The 21,218-nt window shown below is 42.1% G+C and overlaps 1 protein-coding gene across 1 annotated transcript in view; it reads left to right on the forward strand.

Annotated features, from left to right (window-relative positions):
* Positions 1 to 21,218, forward strand: part of LOC140687542 (trafficking protein particle complex subunit 9-like) — a 518,046-nt gene that overhangs the window by 72,558 nt on the left and 424,270 nt on the right. Inside the window, exons 2-3 of the mRNA XM_072944663.1 lie at positions 13,627 to 13,753; positions 17,471 to 17,541. Coding sequence (XP_072800764.1) covers positions 17,494 to 17,541 — 48 coding nt within the window. The 5' untranslated portion in view covers positions 13,627 to 13,753; positions 17,471 to 17,493. The remainder of the gene's footprint in view (positions 1 to 13,626; positions 13,754 to 17,470; positions 17,542 to 21,218) is intronic.

Genomic DNA, 21,218 nt, shown 5'->3' on the forward strand with positions numbered 1-21,218 from the left:
TCACGGATGTGCCTAGACCCTGATAGAGTGGCTGAAGATGGCAGGAAAAGGCCCACATCCAGGATTTTCATCCTAGGGTGTCCTCCATAATGGTTCCATGTGGAAGCAGATGATTGGTTTAACAAATTGTAACACACACCAGTCGCCTCTGAATTTTAAGAAGAAAAAATATGCTTTGATACTGCTTTACAAGCAAGTTCCTGTGCATCCTCACTCCAGACTCCTTACCTTAAAAAGCAGAGACAATGCTTTGCTTGTGTAGTTGAGGTTTTAGATAGCACTCTGCTGGTTGTAAAGCAAGGACCGAGACCCTCAGCTATAAACGCTGGGCTTGTGTGTTGTTAGATAATGTATTATCCCCAAAACAAGGACCTGGCTGGTCTGGTGGTCTGCTTTTTAATGAACATATCTAAAAATGTATCTTGTTCCCCTCACCCCATGACTTCCCTAAAGATACACTAATCCTTTGTACTCATTGTGTATTCTACAATCTCTGCCTCATCCTGTCTTTCCCGAATTTCCTCCTTACTATCTCACAACTGTTAACGAAGTTTTCCTTTGATTATACCCTATAAATATGGGAGCATTTGAGAGGCTCATGGAGATGGCTCCCTAATCCCTCTCGATTTCTTGACTTTTTCCACAGAGCCTTGAATAATCATTCCTTGTCGGTAAGACTTCTTCCAGCCAGAACCCACAGTTCCAGGTGAGAAGGATGCAGGCTTTATCTCTCCTACCGGAGGCAGAGACAGAAGAGAATTGAGATATGCTCCCCCGTGATCCCTTCCTGCCCCAGGTCTACTGCAGTTCACCTGCAGCCTTCTGGCCTCTGCTCAGAGGGCCTCTGTCCCAGGACAGACCTCAGCGTTTTCTTCCCTTGTCAATATTTCCTGTGCCTTTCAGAACTTGGTCTCTTCTCTGCAATTCAAACCTGGCAGATGTGATGGTGGTCAGCGTGCTGGTGGGCAGTCCTTTGGGGACCCCCAGGAGCCATGCTGATTCTCCTTAGTCTCTCAATCGGGGTTACAGAACAGTCGAGCACCGAAGGAAGCCCATTCTCGAGATGTCAACAGAGCATTTCATCACTTTCATTTTATTTTTCAATTTTTGGTGGAGAAATTATTTGTAGTGAACTGTTCCAGATATTTGCCGCCTGCTTTCCTCATCACCATTCCTTGTTGTCTCTGGTGCTAGTTTTATAAACCAGGTTTCTTCTCTGGTCATTTCTGGCAGCTGGGCTTGCCGAATCCTTGATCTGTATTTGAAACAGAATGCTTCCTCGTGATGTCAAGGTGATTTTCCTATTTCTGAATATTTCGTGTACACTCAGCAACTGTTTCAAGTGAAATGCTCTTGTCCAATTTCGGTTAACTCACATTTGCTGATCTCCTGCTTTCATGCTGAGAGCAGTTTCTTTTTCCTCTAATAAAAGTTAGCAATTTGCATTTACTATGGAAGATACTGGCCCAAGGTCCTTTTGTTCTTAAGAGTTTTAATACAATTCACCCATTAAAATGTACATCGGTTTTTACTCTATGCCCAGAATTGTGCGTCCCATTCAATCTTAGAATATTTTCATCCCCCCAACAGGAAGCCCTGTACGCATAAACAGACATTCCCATCTTCCCCATCCTCCCCCAGCCCCAAGGAGCCACTTTTCTCTCTGTGGATTTGCCTGTGCTGGACATTTCATGTAAATCGAGTCACTTCATATAAGTGGAAACGTCTATTGTGACTGACTTCTTTCACACTGAGTAACGTTTTCAATATTTGCTCATGTTGTGGCCTTAGTCACTATTCTATGCTATGCTATTGTTGAATAACATTCCACTCTATGGCTGGGCCCCACTGTTTACCCATTCATCAGGTGATACGCATTTGGGTTGTTTCTGTTTTTGGCTGTGATGAGTAATGTCGCCGTGAACACTCATGTGGTATTATTTATGTGGATATTTGTTTTCAGTTCTCTTACGTGTGTGCCCAGAGAGCAGAATTGCTGGGTAAGTCAGAAACGAAATGTTCAACTCTCTGAGGCCCTGCCAGGCTGTTTTCCAAAGTGGCCACGCTGTGTTACATCCTCACCAGCAAGGGCTGCGTGCTCCACTTCCTCTGTGTCCTCTTTAGTGCTTGTTACGCTTTTTTTTTTTATTATACCCTATTGTAGTGAGTGTGAAGCGGTTTCTCCTAGTGGTTTTGACTTGATTTCCCTAACAGCTAATGGTATTGAACATCATTACATTGTGCTTTATGGACATTTGTATATTTTCCTTGAAAAATACCTTTTCAGATACTTTATTAACCTTTTAATTGAGTTGCCTTTTTATTGTTGAGTTGTAGGGTTTTTTTTTTCTTCATTTTGAGATACAAATTCCTTACCAGATAAGTGATTTGAAAAAATTTTCTCCTCTGTGTTGTTGTTTCACTTTCTGGATGGTGCCCTTTGAAGCAAAGTTTTAAATTTTGATGAACTGCAATTTGTCTCTGTTTTCTTTGTTTCTTGTGCTTTTGGGGTATTATTTAAACTCTGAGGTATTTTATTTAAGCTTTTATATATAAAATAACTTAATTCTTAGGACCGTTATAGGAGATGGGTGCAGTTGTTGTCCCCAGTCTATGGATAGGAGACTGAGATGCAGAAAATTTCACTGAAATGTCAGTGTCACATCTACCTAGTGCTGTGGGATTTCAGACCCTCATGTTTGTCCCCAGCATTTGTGATCTTCACCACCATGCTCCACTACTGCCTGGAATCGTTAATGAAAATGACTTTCATTTTTTGATTTCTTGTTAGTTTGTTTTCTCATTGGGGACCTCATCTCCTTATTTTCCTTTCGGATATCAGTGTAGATTTATTTTAGGTCTCATGTAGGCAGAAGCATTGCTATCAGTTAACTTCTTTATTACTCACTCTCCAGTGATGATTGTTGCTAGTTGACCTAACCAAGTCATGCTTAAGTCTTTCCTGCTAATGACACTAAAAACAGTCATGACTTATAGAATGCTCAAAGAAAGTACTTGATTGATTTTATTTTGCTACCCAAACAAACCAATCAAGTAAAAACCCCAGTGTTGACACAGACTATAAGCCCTCCAGAATAGGATCACTGTCTTCCTTCTGTTTCATTTATTTGGTCACAGTGTCTGGATAGTGACTTGCTGTCCAGCAGTTTTGTGAGGATATGGTGCTCGTGAATCATTGTAAGCACAGAATTTTGACAGCAGACTGTGTTGTTCATTTCACAAGGGAAAAGATAATATAGAAATACTGCTCAGATCTATTTTAAAATTAAGCTTGGAATTTTGAGAAGAATTCAAGAAACCATACAAAGCTCTTTTTCACTAATTTTAGATCTATCTTAGACACATATGGTTACATAGCAGAGTAAGTTTTCAAGTACATTTGACAATAGGAGTGTAATATTGATTATTTGTTTTAGTTGAAATATTCTACCTGGGATAAAGTAATCAGTGCCCATAAATGAACAAATATGTTTGTATTTCTATGCAACATGGGAGCAGAGTTCATGTTTCTATATAATATGTATGACTGTGTGTTTTAATCTGTCTGTCAGTGTTTTTATAGTTTTTCAGCAATGTTGTAACTTCAGAATTCTTCTAACATATTCACTCCCGATACTACTGCAGTCTGTACTGTGTATCCTATCTTATGCATGGGATTCCACTGTCCCCTCAGTGAGGAATTTCCTCTGCTATTGAGCTAGTAGCAGAGTTAAAGGAACAGTGATTTCAAGGCCTTTGCTCTCCACGTGTTCGCAGTTTCCTGTCAATCACGATTTTCTCTTTCTTGTGTTTTCATTGTGCAATTAGAATTTTTGAAAATAATTATTAATATGTTTCACCAGTCTCCCTAGAAATTTGATGTGTTTGTGCTTTTCAGTTTTCAATTTATGAAAATTGTAAATGCAGACTTGTTTTTAAGTAGTCCTTTTTCACTAGATATTTGTTTACCTCTTTATAGTTAAAATAATTTTCCCCAATGAATGAATCGGTGTGCATGTTTTAAAAGATACTTTAGTTTTTATTTTTCTTATTCTAACAGGTATATTCGTTGTACAGAATTTAGAAAATAAGGATAAACACAATAATACCTTAAAAATGGCCTCTAATCTCACTTGTAGATACAGTTGTAATGTTTGAAATTGAGAATTACAAGTCCTCTCACTTTGTTCTACTCTTTCAGGTACGTTTTGGTTACTGAGACCCTCGAATTCCCATATGAATTGTAGCAGAAGCTAGTCAGTTATTGCTGAGGAGCCCGCTGGGATTGTGATCAAGACCACGTTGTATGTGTGCTTCACTCTGGGGAGCACTGCCATCCCAAGAATATTGTCATGTGATCCAGGAATTTGCGTGGTTTGTCTTTCCAGGTATTTAGGTCTTCTTTAATTTATTTCAGCAATGTGTATGGTTTACATAGTATTATTTTACTTTAATTTTTGCATTTATACTGAGGACAATTGTGCAAGGTACCAAGATTAGAATTGTATTATAGCCCCGCAACTTGCTGCCACCATGGACGCTGTGGTCTCTCTTTGCCCTTTGTAAAATCTCGCACAAAATAGGACCTAAGTAACTCTCTCTTGAAAGAATGATTATATGATTGCTGGATGACGCTTGAGAGTCCTTGTGATGATGTCTTTTTCCCAGACTTTCCCCTCTTCTTAAATATGCCCTTTCTCTTCCTTTCCTCCAGCCTGAGTTTCAGCCTGCCTGTGGCATTGATTTTCCTTGTCTGTGGACTCTTCTTTTCACTAGTTCATGATAATGTTACATGTCGGCTGTGGAAACTTGCTAGATGTCAAGAAAGAGCAAATCCATTGCATGCTAGTATTTTTAGAGTGTGTTATTGAATTATCAATTGAAATTAAATCAGGCTGACCCATTGAGCCATCCCCTGAGCTCTTTTCGCCTTCCTACAGGTGATACTGCTCTCGTTGCTGCATGTGCCCTTCCCCCAGACTTAGTTTTGGAGTTGAGTAAATCACCATCACTGGAGCCCTCTCTTTAAAAGATGAAGAGAACATTTGCTCCTTCTCCCTGCTTGGGAACTTGGATGAGATGAGGTAACAGATAAAGAATGAAGCCCCACCTCATTCTGACCACTGCTCTTTCCGTTCATTTCTCCAGGGGAAGAGTACAATTCAAAAATATAAAGATTGTGAGCTAATGAAATATACAAGACAACCGATCATTTATTAAATACACTTTCATGCCAGAAACAAATGTATTATACACACAAAAAGCACATAAATTACGGTAGTACTGTGGTTACAAACGTGGGCCGAGTTCGAGTCCTGCTCTGGAGTGACAAGTCCTGTGAAATGGAGAACTTGTAGGTCGGCTTAGCCTCTCCCGGACTTTTTTCTTTCCTGCAGAGACAGGGCTCGCTAGTCATCCCTCCCCCGTAGAGGTGCTGTGGGTTGTAAACGACGCGCGTGGGCAGGCCAAGCACAGCTGCTCGTTCCTCGTAAGTGCAGGATAGCACAGCTTTTGCGGTTACGGCTTTATGATCGCACCGTGTAGACCCTCAGTGCTCCGAAGGGATGTCTTGTGGATTGGAGATGGGATTCTCACTTCTGTAAATACCCAAAGATTGTGTTATTGAGCCTTGCTGATATAAATCTATTCTTTAGAAAGTACATAATGTAGATATATTTTTCAAACATGCATGCTTTTTTTCTTTTATTATTTATACTTCTACCCTCTCATCACGTGGTGTGACTTTTGATGGAATCCAGGAAACAGTCCTAAGCCACCTGCCTCTTCACACTTCTTCGTGATGGTTTTCTTCCTTGACTAGAAGAGGGTTTTGCATAGGAAATTTTGTTTGCTCCCCTTCTCTTGGAGTCTCCCTGTTTGTCTGCCCATCTCTCACCTGTCCATCTGTCCATTTCTCTACCCACTCATTCTTCTGACTTGTTCCAAGAAGCACTTCAGGCAGCTTACAGAAGAACAGATACCAAATAAACAGGTGAGAAAATGGGGCCAAGTTCACAAATTGAGGCTCGGAATTGAGCATGTGTGAGAGGTGCAGGCGTGAGATACACGCCTCTGCCTTGTGACTTATAAGATAGACAGCATCAATGTGCCTGAGGCTCCCAGCACACCCAGGGAAGCAGGGTTTGTGGGAGATGCTCACTGGCTGTGAAATAAATAAGTGGCTTAGGAGAAGCCCAGCCTTTCCAAATACTAAGACTTAGGAGAATATTTTGAGTGTCTTCCAAAATCTGAGTATTGCATCTTTTCTTTTTCAGAGTTTTATGTATAGTTGGTTAACATTCTATACCTGGAAATTTCTCCAAAACTGCTGCCCACGTGAGTCCCATGACTCGGGAATGGGGTGGTTCTGCTCATTGACGGGTGTTGGCCAGAAACGGAAAATGACAGCCTCCAAGGAGCCTGGGATTAAGCAGTTATGTTTTGTCAGTGCTGTAGATTTCAGAAAATGCTTTTACCGTTTCTCTCCATCTGAGGAAGCAGCGTGCTCTCTTCCCAGCATCAGGAGTTCAGGGTCTTGGGATGGTGGGGGCTGACTGCACTGCCGTAAAGACAGCTGAGCTAGTCACTGCATGTGTGGTGCTTTCACGTAGTGCATTTCATGTTTTTTAAAAGGTTTCAACATGTAGTTAATTAACTGAGTTAATTAACATTTAATAAATATGAGGCTTTTTTGAAAAGACAGTTATAGGCAGAATATAAGTTGTGAACACTTTAAAAATGGCTTCATTACTGAAATTTCAGTAAGGAAGATTCAGTTTATCTTATTTACGCCTCTCTTTAAAAGTAACAAAGAAACAAGACAGAAAAAGCAGAGGATGATTTCTGTTCTTCCTCTCGGCTTGCAGGTGCCCTCACCTTCAGTGGCATCCATCCAGACACCAGCACTGACACTGGCCGTGCTCAGAACTGCCTCAGCCCTGAAGACACATCTGACAAATGGAAGGGGGCCGCGCCCTGTTACAGCAGGTGCTCTCACTTTGTGGGTCCTTATGTAACTGCGCGGTGTTATTCAGGATCGCCCTTTCTACACTGTGTGACGGTGCTGCGGTGTCTCCTAGTTATTTGTTTCTGTAACTACTCATGTATTTTTTCCAATGTGTGGTACTAGACATCTAAAAATGCATTTTTCAGATGAAAAATAATGTGTATTTAATATAAAAGTCTGAAAAAAGAGTCAAAAGGGTCTATCCTGGTCCCAGTACTCAAAGATAATAATTAACACTTTAACATCTATTTTCTGTTCTTTTCATCAGTGTGTATCAGCTCTGTCATAAAAACCAGCGAGCACTGTGTGCCTGTTTACTGTGTGGAGACCTCCATTTTCCATTCGGCTTATTACACATTTTTCTACAATATTCTATCTCCCCTGACATGATTTTTAATGACCAGTATAGCATTCTGTTTTGTGGAGGCATCGTCCATTTTACTTCGTACTTAAGTAAACTTTTAAATTCCAAGTATACTTAATTGAAATTCTGAAAAGAGAACTGTGGTGGTACCGAAAGTCCCCTACTTCCCTTCCCCTTTTTTCCTGAGAGTAAAAGCTGCTGACAATGTGGAGTATATATTTCATGACCTTTATGCCTTTGTCATATATATATACACACATACATACACGTATATGAGAAATCTATGTATATGTGTGTGTATATATGCTTTATTGAAAAATAAGGCCATACTATATGTTTTCTGTAGCTCGGTTTATTCACTAACGTATATATCATAGACCTCCTCCCACTCCAGACTCACCCGGTCCTTTCAGATAGAGTAAAGGGGTCTCCTGATGTGCAGGTTTGGTCTCTTGTGTAACGACACCTTTCGTGGGAGAGTACTGTGGACAAGGCCTTGGACCACGCTGAAACGCTGCAACTTTAGTGCCCACAGCTCTCCGTGATTTACCGCATCATTGTCTTGATGGTGAACACTTAAGTTTTCTCCATTTTCCACTGTCAGAAAGGGTGTTTGACTGGCATCCTTCTTGTACAAACATTCCTGTGATCTTGTATGAGTATTCCTTTAGCTAAGGTTTCTGGAAATTTAGTTCTTGGATGTGACAACTTCATACATCACAGGATGCTTTCAAGTGAATCTTGAAATTCCTTCTCCTGTGGGGAATGAAAAGATGTAGAATAACTTATGTAACCAATTCTCTATCGCTGGATATGATTTCACTTCAGCATTTCTTCCCACCATTGTAAACAGTGCTGTGCAAATGTTCTGATGAGTACATCTTTTTGAATTGATTTTTTCTAAATGTAACGATTCCTAAAAGTGGAGTTCAGCCTGTGTGCACACACGTTTTTCAGAGTTTACATATCCATTGACATGTCATCCTCCAAAAGATCGCTCACAGTTTGTTGTCTCAAATATGGACACTAGCTATAATATCTTTTAAACATATTTGCCAATATGACGAGCAAAATGATTTTCATTATTTTAGTTTGCACTTGATGACCAGTGAGGTTTTGAGCATTTTTCACTCATTAGCCATCTGACTTTTAAAAAGTGAATGATCCCTTTTGTCCTTTGCAAACATTTAAGTGGGGGAGCTTCTTGCTGCTTTGTGACAGCTCAATGTGTATTATGAACATTAACCCCTTGTCTTCATCAACATGTATCAGAGAGCTTTTACTTGTCATTTCTTGCCTTTCATTTTGTTCAGTAGGTTCATTATTGTTGTGGCCCAAAATAATCTTAAGATAGTAAATGTCTTCTTTTTGGGTTTTATTCTTAGTAATGCTTTCTTATAATGGTATAAATTTCTTCTGTAGGTTTTTTTAATCTCTAAGATGGAGATGATAATGGTACTTGTTACAGTGAGGAGAAGCTGAATTGATATGAGCAAAGAGTTGTATTTGCTCTTATTAGTACTTTCTAATATTTACATCATTTTCTGTAATTTTTCTTGTGGTCATTTTGACAGGAATAGAATTTGTTTTTTCCAGGTATTCTCTGATTGTAACAAGACAATTATTAAATTCATACTTTGCTTTTTAATTTGAAATCCCACTTGTAAAAAATACTTATGTATACTAGAGTCTCTTTTTGAGCTCATGATTTATTTCTGTCAATCTTACTTTCTTACTCTAGCACTATATCTTACATATTGTAAAAATTTATTTAATATATTACAGTGCGAATTTTTTGATTCTTTTTTCGATCCCTAAATTTCTTGGCTTGTATTATGACTTTATTATTCCTGAAGAATTCTAATATAATTTTTTCAAGTTAAAAAAACCAGATAAGTGTTGTCATGGGATTTTTTAGTAATTTTGAATTATCTTTAGGAGAACGTACATCTTTAAAACTGCTTTCCTCCATACAAAAGGTTGATGTCTCTACTTTCACACTTTTACTTTACCCCTCAGTACAGTCCTGTACTTTCTCCATGTACAACATGGGCATTGTTTTTGAGTTTATTCCAGATTATTGTTGATGTTTTTGTTAATTTTTTAAGTGAGAAATTTTTGCTATTATATTTTTTAACTGTTAAAACTGACACCTAGGAAGGCAGATTCGGTTTGTAAATACTCACTTTGTAACTTCTCATTTAAAATTGTAAGTATTAAGTACTTGTTAAAGAATCCTTTCTTTTCTGTTTTTAAAAATTTGTTTCCAAGATTCTCAAAATGGTCATAGCTAAGTAGTATAGGTGGGGAGACAGATGGAGAGAGGTAGTGTGGCTCATGTACAAACTGTGAGCACTTTCATGGCTGCCTTTATGCTGGAAAAGCTGATAAACAGTCCAGCTTAAACCAGGGTGGCTTTGTATGCACTTGAAATCCAGCTTTCCTGCCTGTATGGTGAAGCCTGGTAAGCGTGGCAGGTAGATGATCAAGGTCGAATGGAGGTTATTGGCTGCACAGAGCACTGTGTCTGAGAATTGGAGACCATCGCCATGGGAAATGCTTGGTGCCAGGAACAATGCAGAGGAGCTGGGGAACCTTGTGTTAAGGATTTTCCAGCCCTGGGAGTGGGAATATCAGACTCTGCATTCAGATCTGAGTTTGAATTCATCCTCTTTAGTTTTCTTGTCCTCTGACTTTTGTCAAGCTATATACCGTCTTTCACTTCCTGTTTTCTTGTCTCTCAAATTAGGAGAATTACATCCTGCTGCTAGAGTGTTTGATCAGGTTAAATAATTTGTGTCTATAAGATGTCACATACAGTCACAAGCTCAGTGAGAAATGGGCTGTCGCCTGTTCTTCTGCAGCTCAGTGCTTGACAAGACATGGGGGAAAGCCAGTCCCTAATTTGTGTGTGATGCAAGTAGGAACAAAATTAATGTCTTGCCTTTCCCTAGCAGTATTCTTACAGCTTTGCTTCATATACTTCTTTCCTCCTTTCCTTTCCCCTTTCCCATCCTCCACCAAAAGAGCCTCTCAGAAAAATAGATTCAAATTACTTTAAAGGTTGGCTCATCCTCATGAAATGATAGTATCATAAAAAAAACTGTGCAAATCCCAGAATATATTTTATATGATTTACACACACACATGTGCGAGCAAACACACACACACACAAAATCAGTCTACCTCCCACTTACAGAGGGAGAAGGTCCACTTTTTCTGAGTTTTCATTCACAGAGAGTGAGAACAATGTCTCTTACACAGACTTTCACCAGGCTTCGTGCATGGTGTTTTTAATTGAATTTCTGTTTGTGGCCATAGATATAGTCTCCTAATAGAAGAGAGAAAGTGGAGACATAGACATTCCACTGAGATATTGGTGTCATCATATTTTAGTTGTAAAGGACTTAAGACAGCATAGAGTCGCAACATTTTATGGGTGAGAATCCATGATGTTGTAACTTAGACAAGAACCTGGGTCTTCTGCCATCTTGTCCACGCGGGTGAAGAGGCAACTGGGCAGGGGATAGTAGGGATCCTTCCTGCTTCACTTCCATGTTCTTGCTAGTTTTCATTTCAGCTGCCTTTAATTTATGTTCATGAGGCCACTCATGGGAAGGTCACTCTGTCCTGATAGATTGAGTTTCTTATCAGCGAAAAGCTCTGGACCCACTCATATTTCCCAGAGTTTTCTGCTGACCTGCTGACACTTTATATAATTGAGACCTAAGAAACTACTGAATATAAAATCCTTATTGTTATCGTTTCCCCTCAAGTTCCATAGGAATGGGGTGCTGTCTCAGGCTGTCTAAAGCCAGATCTGAACAAAGATAGGGTGATGGGCTGTGCTGCTGGACCTACACAGTCGAAGGGGATTTCCACCTTAGCTTTATAATCAGGCAGATTAGTTCAAATCTTGCCTTTACCAATTATTATCTTTGTGTCTTGGGGGAGAATCTGTACTTTTTTGTGTCCAAATTTGTTTATCTGTAAATAAGTTCAGTATTTATTTTAAGGTTTCTGTTTTAGAATTGAATGAGCTAATTCATTCATTTATACCTAAAATAGCGATCGCATGGTTCTATGCTGGTGCCTTGGTAGTTGATTACTAAGGGAATCGGCAGTGAGAATGGGTGTGGGGGACCCCTGGATAATAGAGCTTATATTCCAGGATATGCTTGTAAAAGACTGGATGTGCAGTAGATTTTTAGTAAATATCTACTCCTTTCCTAATCTGCATTGATTGTTTATATATCTTTATACAAATATATTAACAATTTTTATTGCAATTTAAATATTTTTGTAGTATTTACATTATATAGCTATAAAAATACATGAAATAAAATGATTTGACTTTTATTTTCTTTTCAATAAGCAAAACAAAATAAAATAGAAAAGAAAAAAGTCTTGAGGGAGTAGAAATAATTTTATTTCTGTGGAATCAATTCCGTATAATAAGTCTTTGTCATGTTGTTAAACAGCATATAAAATTGATAGGTTGTGACATACTGGAAATGAGGAAACAGTGGAGACATACTACCTCTAATGCAGTCATTTTGTTACCAAGTCCAAACTCGTTCTGCTTGCTGCATGACAGGCCAATAAATGGGGAGATGAGATGTTGGAGTAAGGAATAGTGACTTCATTTGAAAATCTGGCAGACCCAGAAAATGGCATATTGATATCCAGTAGAACTCTCTTCCCCAAAGCAGAATTCAGTCTCCTTTTATACTAAAAAGCGGCGGGGATGTGGTTGGTTGTTGCAAACTTCTCGCTGTACGAATTGTTTGTCCTTGGAATCCTTTGTTCCTGCAGCTGTCCATGGTGGGTCAAATTAAGGTGCCCCCGTAAAACCTCCAAATAAAAGAAAGGTTATTATCTATTTTGCCACTTGCCATCTGTACATAAGTGTAGAAGAGCTAATATCCTTAAAGATCAGAGCCCGGAGAATAGGCTGTCCTGGATATTTCAGGCTAAAGGCAACTTTTTTTCACAAAAGGTGCAGAGATAGCAAGTCGGAGCCTAGAAAACAAGGTACAGGTTTAAAGCCAAACGAACACATCTAACATGGAGTCAAATTTGTTCTTTTCTTTTACAATTTCTTTTTCTAAATCATAAATAATTTTAGTAAGAAACATGAGAATTTTTTTTATTTTTGCTTCTTAATAACGGATTACAACTACACTTTAGTGAGCAGGGATGCTGTGCGTGCCTTGGGGTCACAGCAAACTCTTGCTGGGGGTGGTCGACCCTGTAACATACCTGATGTCCCGTGAGTGTTGGTGAGGGTCCCCCTAACCAGGGGCTCTCTTCAGGAACCACCATATGGGCATTGACCTCTGGAGACCTCTTTTTCAGCTGCAGGAAATTTTTTCAGATTTTGTGATGGAAAAATCTCTCCAGCTGCAGATAATCAGGGAATAAAGGAAGAGGAAAAGGGCTTGAAGTAGAGTAGAAGAGAAGGACAGAATATCAGGGAGCGTGGGGACTTGGCAGCGGGGCCTCGGGAGAGAGAGGAGCAGAGGTGTGGAGGGTCCCGGCTACGGAACTAGCTCCTGCACCTTTCCCCGCACCCAAGCCACACAGCTTTTAATTGGGCCCAGGACTCCCTCCTGTCTGGATGTCACCCTGGGCAGAACTTTGAGAATCGAAGCTAAGGGGTGGTCAACACTCACCTAGGGGGTCACTGAGGACTTTGCTCAAGTCCACATTGACTTTTCCAGTCATGTGCCTTCACCTGTTCTTTATCTCAGGATCTGAGAAGCAGGAGCAAGGAACTCATGGAGAGATCCAGGAAGATATCTGACTGTGTTAAGAGACGACAGTCACAGTGACACGTGGAGCGAAGACACTTGCAGTAAAGTAAAATAACTTCACAAGTATTGCATCAGAGCTGCAAGTGTGAGAGAACCTAAGCCTGTCTCAGAGTGCAGGGGACAAGAGAAAAGGAATGGTAAAATTACCACTGACATTTGAAATTTTGTTAAAAAGAATGCTACTGTTAATTGTATCACTTGAATGTATGCAGGTGTTTTTCTATGAGCATTCATAGGTTCACAAAACCCCACCAGCCACTCTTGCTCCCATCTGGTGTGGGCTTTCTCAAGCACAGTGCCCTTCCTGCTTGGGTGGGCCACGCTGCTGGTCCTCGCCTGGGGCCGGACTGCTACAGGACACTGAGTCCCCGAGGCACGACCTGGGATACATGACAGGAACATCTCTGCTCTTGGCTGAGGGCCTCCGTTTCCCCCTGCAGTGTAAGAATGCCGGTGACTCAGTTAGAAGCATGCATCCAAGCCATCCTTCCGTGTCATCACCATCTAGAAGCGGTGCCTGAATATTCTGAATTTCTGCAGAATGTTGTTTACAATCACCTTGAACAAGTGAGTGTGTGTCCTCTTTCAAGTGGAGGAATTACTGCCGTTTTCCTGGAACTTACTCACCAGTAGTCCATCTGATTTTTCTGTGCTAGGATTCAGTATAGCCTGCTAATAACTCTGCAGTCAGATCTTGAAACCCTGATGAAGAGGATTATTTATTTTCTTTCCTTATATGATAGTATTTTACTTTCAAAATTCTGAGTTTTCTGTTCTTGGAGGAATTTTTTTGGGGTTTGGAGAAACAACTTTGCTCTTACCATCTTTGTGACCTGTTGCTATATGCATCTCACCTGTCTTCTGTCACTTGTGAGGCGGTTCCATTTGTGACCCTGTCCGGGTTATTCATGTTATAAAACATAAAATCTGTAAAAGTACAGAACCCTTTTACTCCGAAGACATTCCACAAATACTCCTTTAATCTGGGTGTGGTTTTAACAAGACACAAACATTAGAACATATACTTGCAGGTTGCCAGTGCAAAATCCCCAAATGAATAGTCTAGCTCAACATCTAAAATCTTTCTTATCTACCTTGGATATGTATGGATAAGTGAAGCAGTTTGCTAAGAACCCAAGACCAGGTTTAGGATACAGGGTGATGTAGCTCAGCGGGTCCTCCCAAGCTGATGCTCTGCCAGAGAGTGGGGTTGAGGGGAGAGGGCGTGCCCTGCCCTCCATGAGCTGACAGTTTCATGGCAAACACCTTCACAAGGTGAAGAAATTGGAGTTTCTTCTATGAACAGTGGGTCTGAAAAGAGCCCAAAAAGCATGGGAGTGACACAATCCCATTTGTCTCAAGTAGGGGAGAGTGGCTGTGGGGCCACTTGGGAGACTCGTGAGTCCAGGTGGGCAGTGTTGGTGGCTTCCACTTGAGCGGTAGGATAGTGGGTAAAAGCGAACAGATTGAAGGCATGTTTAGATGGTAAAAAGAAAGATTTAAAGCTGTCTGTGAAGGTAGGATGGAGTAAGGCCCAGGTTTCTGGGTGGATTAATGAGTTAAATGATGGTCCTGCTGTGCTCTGAGGAGGGAAAGCTGCAGAGGGATTTCTGGGGGAAAACTGATGAGTTCAGCTGTGGGTAAAGTGAAAGGTTGTTAGATGTGTGGTCTGGGATCTCAGGTGAGAGCCAGTAGTGAGTAGGGAGAGGGGAGAGAGACTTTCAAATAATTTTATCTTGTGAACATACATATAAGGATGAGTAATGACACACTTAACCCCTCTATATTCTGTATTTAAAACCCAGTAACATTTTGCTATATTGGTTGCAGGGGTTCTTAATTTTTTAATACAAATAAAATAAATAGAAACAAAATAGTGGAGTTAATGAATATCTTAGAGTTGATGTGTGTCCTTGTATGTATTTTGATTTCTCATCTTTATAAACATAATCTACAAAAAGTTAACTTGCTTAGAATAAGAGTTAAACACAGGGACATGACACACTCTGTTGGGGGTTGAAGGTGATATCTTTGGCAAATTATATAGCCTCTCTTTGCCTTTGTTGCATCTTCTGTGAATGCCCCCGTGCCCCTCATCACAGCTGATTTCCTAGACTAGAAGTTGGGAGGGAGGCTGCTGAAGGGAGTAAGAGGTGGCAACTGCTAGGAACAAAGAAGACAAAGACAAAAACAGATTAAAGCCGAGAAACTGAGTCCTAATACCCTCAAAGGAAAAATAATCCCGCAGTGTTTTGAGCCACTTATCGTAAGGGAAACAAAATCACGTGGATCCAAATCTCTTGAGCATATGTGTATTGTGGGTGGGAGGGTATCATCAGAAAAGGGTTGAGAAGGGGCTTTTTGGTTTCCCTTAACGTTTTCAGTAAGAATGGGGTGCAGAAGCAAAAACCACCCGCTACACAGTAGAAGGTGTTGTTTTGTGCGAAACTGACCAAAGTTTGGAAACCAGTCATCAGTGGTGCTGGGAAATGAAGAGGCTTCTGGATTGGGTGGGGCACTTGCTGTGACTTCCAGGTGACCTGCTGGCTGGGGTCTGTGAGGCGGGCAGTAGGTTTGCAGTGTGACCTGGGCATAATCCCTGGCTCTGAGGCTGCTGGTCTGACTAGCAGACCTGGGCAGATGCAGTCCTATTGGGGCATCTCGCGATGTGGCCTGGGACACCTGCCATGCTGAGGGCGAGAGGAGGGATCCCCTAAGTGGGTGTCCCTGTGAAGAGTAGAAACGTCCTCCTGAAGGGGAGGAAGAGCCTCTGAGCAGCGGGCCGGATGCACAGGCAAGAGCAGCCTGAGCACGGAGATTTCGGGGACCTGGAAGTCATAAAGTGGCCCGAACAGCCTTGTTCCTGAGAAACTGGAGGGAAAAGATGCTGCAAATGCAGGCTAATTTCAGACCCTGTGGTGGGTCATGAGTGATAGGAAAGAACTGGTCAGGCAGGCACGAAAGAACCCTGTGGTTGTCCCAGTTGGGGCGTCACACCAGAGGGAGGAGCAGAGTTATAGACTTTGTCACTTTTTATCTGTGTGACTTTGAACAATAACACCCCACCTCTCTCTCTATATATCTTCATCTGTAAAGTGACAGAGTGACAACTCGTGTCATCAGAAGGCTTAGTTTAGCTCTGATCCTCATTGTCCAGTCCTGTCAGTGCTGCCCTGCAAGGTTCTGCAGTGGGTGCTCTTACCCTGAGATGGGAGGGCGTAGAAGGACATTGTAGCACCCGAGGGCAGGAAGGGGTTGCTTTAAAAGCAGACATGTAGCCTCCTGCAGCTGCAGACCTACAGGCAGTTTGGTTTATGGTCGTGGAGAGGACTTTGGAGGTCTTAGCATCGTCTTAAGACTTGTTTTCCCTTGTGGACCTGATTTGCCTTTGCAGATTAATGTTGAAGATTTGGGCTTCTGGCAAAGCTGTTTTCAGAGATGGGTATATATGTAACATATAGTATAAAATGAAAGGTTTTATTTAATATTTGGGACTTTGTAGCTGTAGGGAACAGCTCTGTTGGCCTGGTTTCCACGGAGGACACTAGCAGTCGTCAGAGCGTGCGGGAGGGCAGGCAGCCTGCAGTGCTGCTGCGGGGGTTCTCCCCAGCAGGACGCTCTGCTGAGTTGACTCTTCTCTGAGTTTGGTTGGCAGAGGAGCAGACAGCAAAGTAATGAGTTCTGGTGGGATTGTATAATGACAGGAAGAAAGAGGGAGCCGTAGTTCTTAGGGACTACTACACTCTTTTGGTTCCTGATCCAGTGTGTCCCATTACACAATTGATGAGTTGTGTCTATTCTGGGACTTGATTGAAATAAACGTGCAGCCTGAATATTAAGAGTTATGTTTTATTTGTCAGAAGGACTCGAGCCAGGATGACCGCCTCTAAGAACACTCTGAGGGACTGCTCGCAAGAGTAGGGGAGAAGCTAGGATTATATAGGAGCTTTACAACAAAGACCAGGTAGTCAGGACAATAAAACATTGCTTGTTATCTAAAGAAAGCCAGGTATCTCAAGTTCATGAATTTAATGCTTTTCAATATATGGGAGGAAGCCAACATTTGGGCTGACTGAATATATACTTTAGACAAGCACCTAGCTATCTAGGGCCAGTAATCTTCCTTTCTTATTCTGAGTCTGCTCAGAGGGCACCATTGTGAATGGCTGCAGGCCTGTCTTCACTGGGGGGTGGCGGCAGCCGCTGATGACTTGTTTTCAGCATTCTTTGTTTAGTGACATGTTTGCAATATTTTCATTCAATTTGTAGTGTTTTCATTCACAGAAAATTATGGTATTACCCTGATTATGGATAATCTGGAAGCTTGGAATGGAACCGAGATGGAATTACTGCAGGTAACTTCTACTTTAATAAGCCATGTGTAAACATGAACACGGAGGAAGCATACAAAAGGATTCGGTGGTGAATGGGAAGGGTTTCTGCACGTTACAGAAGAAGGCAAGGCAGAATTCTTCTTTGTGGGCAGGTATGTGAGTCCAACTTTCCTTTCTGAAGTGCTTTCTGAGAACTGTTTATGGTAATGAACCATCATTGACAAACGGTGACACACATTGCATTTAAGAGCTGGCTGGCTTCAACTTGGGTATTGGACAGGTGGAATTCATAGGCAGTGGTCAGGTGGATGGGACAGAGATGGAGCCCAGGCCTGGGCCCATATTCAGGTTGAAATCGCCATTTACTCACCATAGCGCCTTGGACTTGAATGTAACCTCTCTTAAACTGATGGTGAGTCTGTGAAATGGGCATGATAATATTCGTTACTTCCTGGGCTTGTTGTAAGTTCTGAAGATTATTATAGCACACATGAAGCACTTAACACACTGACACTTAGCAGTGTACACTTTGTTCGACCACCACGCTTGGTGTGTGTCAGAGCCTTAAAGGCAGCATGTGTCTGTTTAGGATGCACTGGTAGCCCCTTGGCTACTTTGTGAATTTGGTGATTTCCTTTAATACTTGTAACTCTGTGTGCTATGGGCAGTTATTTTTATGGACAGATGAGGAATCTCAGGGTAAAAAAGACTGTGTAATTTGCCCAAAGTCAGACCATAATTTTGTGTGCAGGGGCCTCGGTTCAGCATGGGCTTCTGGGCCTTCTGCTCTCTCCGTTCAGCACCAGAGCCAGATGTGGGCTCGGTTGTTTCCCAGCCCAGAATATCCGGCAGGCCACAAGACACACCTGGTCCTGTGCTGCTTGAGCAAAATCTCCGGAGGAGAGGCAGTTACAAAAGGGATAAACATAAAAACAGACGACAGCAAATTGTGATCAGCTCTGAGAAGGAAAGGAACACGTCTGGCCGTGCAGAGCTGGGAGCTTTCCCGTCGGGGCTGCTCTGGGGGCGCTCATCTCAGCTAAACAAGCTGTGCTGCTGCACCAAGGCAGGAAGGCAGGGCGCGTGTGGCCAGGTAGACAGGGCCTCGTTGATCGTACTCATTCCCTATTAAGTGGCAGGTGTCACAGGCACTTAACTAATAAACAGACGTTGGCCAGAATCATCACGCATTTTGCTTGGTAGTTTTATTGGCGCCAACTTTGAGAGGAGGTCATTGAAGCTGGGGAGTTTGCTGCATGCCCGTGATTACCATGGAAATACCCCCACTGGTCTTTCAACCTAGACTGGTGTGGCTGTCATGTCCCAGCCCTGTGAATGGCATCGTGCAGCTTCTCCCAAGTGGCCCAAATGACTGACATTGATATGCTTAATTCGTAGGAAATGGTATGTGGCAATAAGAGAAAAAGGTAGTAAGAAATTGGAAAACTAGAAAATAACCAATTCTTCCCCTGCTGGGGGACCGTACCCTGTGTCTCTCACCCCACTCACTGCCTGTCACCTCCTCCCTGCCGACTCCATGTTCAGAAGCCACTCTGAGCCTTTGAAGAACATTTTGCCTCATGACACTGTTGACTAGGACCTGCGACCTCTCTGTCCCTGGTTAACTCTCTCTTCAAAGCCATTTAAATTTCTTGCAGGCTCCTCCACTCAAATGTAAGAATAGCCCCTTTAAACTTCTTGATGCAGCTCCTTAATGAAGATCTTGGGAAGGAAACCTAGCCAAAACCTGGGAGGTATTCACAGAGTGAATGTAACCTGAGCATTTTTTGACGTTCAGAATCAGAGCGGTGGGAGACACAGGAAGGCCTTTTTAAGTTAGAAAGTGGAAAGAGAAAGACTCGGGATGTTTCAGACTGAAACATCTCGGTCCCAGCCAGCAAGGCACCTGCGTTCAGGATGGTGTGTGGGGAGTGCAGAGTTCTCAAAAAGAAAGAAGTGGTGGGATGGCAGGGAGGACATTTAGGTACTTAACTGGGGAAGGAAAAAGTTGGCTGAACAATTCATGGTTGAACAAGAGGATTGTGACATGATGTGCTTGTATTTTGGAGAGAAGGGTTTTGTGGAGCCAGGCCTAAGGAGAAATCTCTCTGACTGGGGAGTCAGCACAACAAAAAAACACAGAGAACCAGGCAGACCCCATGGCCCCTGATGGGGGAGAGGCTGCCCACCAATTGGAGACCTGGAGGCTGCTTCTGTCCCTTAGCTGGGGTCTCAGACCTCACTTCACATCCCAGTCCTGTTGATACAAGAAAAAATATGTGGGGCATGAGAAGGGCTGTGTCCCAGGCTTCCGTTGAGCCCCTGGGATGTGCCCCACCAGATTTTGTTCCTTGGCTTCATGCAGTAAAGAATTCAAGAACAAGCCAGTGTTGAGTAAAGGTAGATTTATTCAGAGAGATACATTGACAGGCATGAGAAACGTCACGAAGTATGGGGGTTTGATGCTCAGATTAAAAGTAGGCACACACTCCACAGAAATAGTATGGGCCTTCTCCGAAGAGGTAGAGAGAGGGGTTCCTGGGATGTGGCTCTGTGTTGCTCCTTTTCTTGGGCTTCGTGGTTTCATATGCTAATAAGTAGAAGGACCAGCCTTAGGGCAAGGGGCTGGGATTCCAGGGAGTTGGCCATTTTCCACCCTTTGACCTTTTGTGGCTAGCCTTGTGACTGCCATGGTGCCTGGGGCCGTGTTATTCACCATGTTACTATTACAATGGGTGTATAATGAAGCTCAGGATCTACTAGAAGTTAAATCTCTTCATCCTGAGCCTCAAGACCTATTGGGGGTTGAATTCTTCACCATTTTGATGTTAATTGCTGTGGTCTTTCTTGAATGGCTTGCTCTGCCCCCTTCCATCCTGTCTCACTGTGATGACACAGAGAGAGCAAAGGCCGGGCCCTGCGTGTGTTCCTGCATTTAACAGCGGGAGATGTGGGGTGGGCTGAGGATGACTCTGAGTGGTGAGAAATATGTTTCAGATTTTCCCACATGAGACATGGGGACCTGCCAGCAGCCATCGCAGATTTATCTCACGGGCATTATCGCTTGTGTTGTTACGGAAACAACAGGCCAGCCAAGAAATAAGCAGCACTCAGAGGGTGGGAGTACTGAGATTTATTATGCCAGCGGGCTCAGAGGGGCTTCTGTTCCCAAGCCCTGAGCACATCCAAGACGTGCACATGAGGTTTTATAGGGTTAATTACAAGTATGGGGCTTTTAGCCAATAAGGCTCAAACAACAAAAAGCAAGGAATCAGTACACTGAAGCTTATCAATTTGGAACAGATCACGTTACTGACAATTGTTGACTTTGGATTTACGAGTTAGCTTGTTAGCCCAGTAAACTGACACTGAACTTCAGATTTACGAGTTAGCCCAGCAAAACTTAGATCAGTAAACCGACATTTATCACACTTAGATTTGTGACTTAGCTTGTTAGCCCAGCTGGGGTTTTTGTTCACAGTGTCACTCATCTTTTCTATTTTCCTTTTATTTTTAAAGTATTTAATCCAAATTTAATATCAGGATTTTTTTGGAAAGAAATTTCTCTTTTTCTTTTCTTTGGGGCTCTTTTGGGGGGTAGGAAATTAGGTATATTTATCTGTTAGTGGAGGCCCTGGGGCTTGAACCCAGGACCCTGTGCACACTAAGCACACGCTCTACCACCTGCCCCATCATCT

Source organism: Vicugna pacos, chromosome 20, assembly GCF_048564905.1.
Source record: "Vicugna pacos chromosome 20, VicPac4, whole genome shotgun sequence".
Lineage (NCBI taxonomy): Eukaryota > Metazoa > Chordata > Mammalia > Artiodactyla > Camelidae > Vicugna > Vicugna pacos.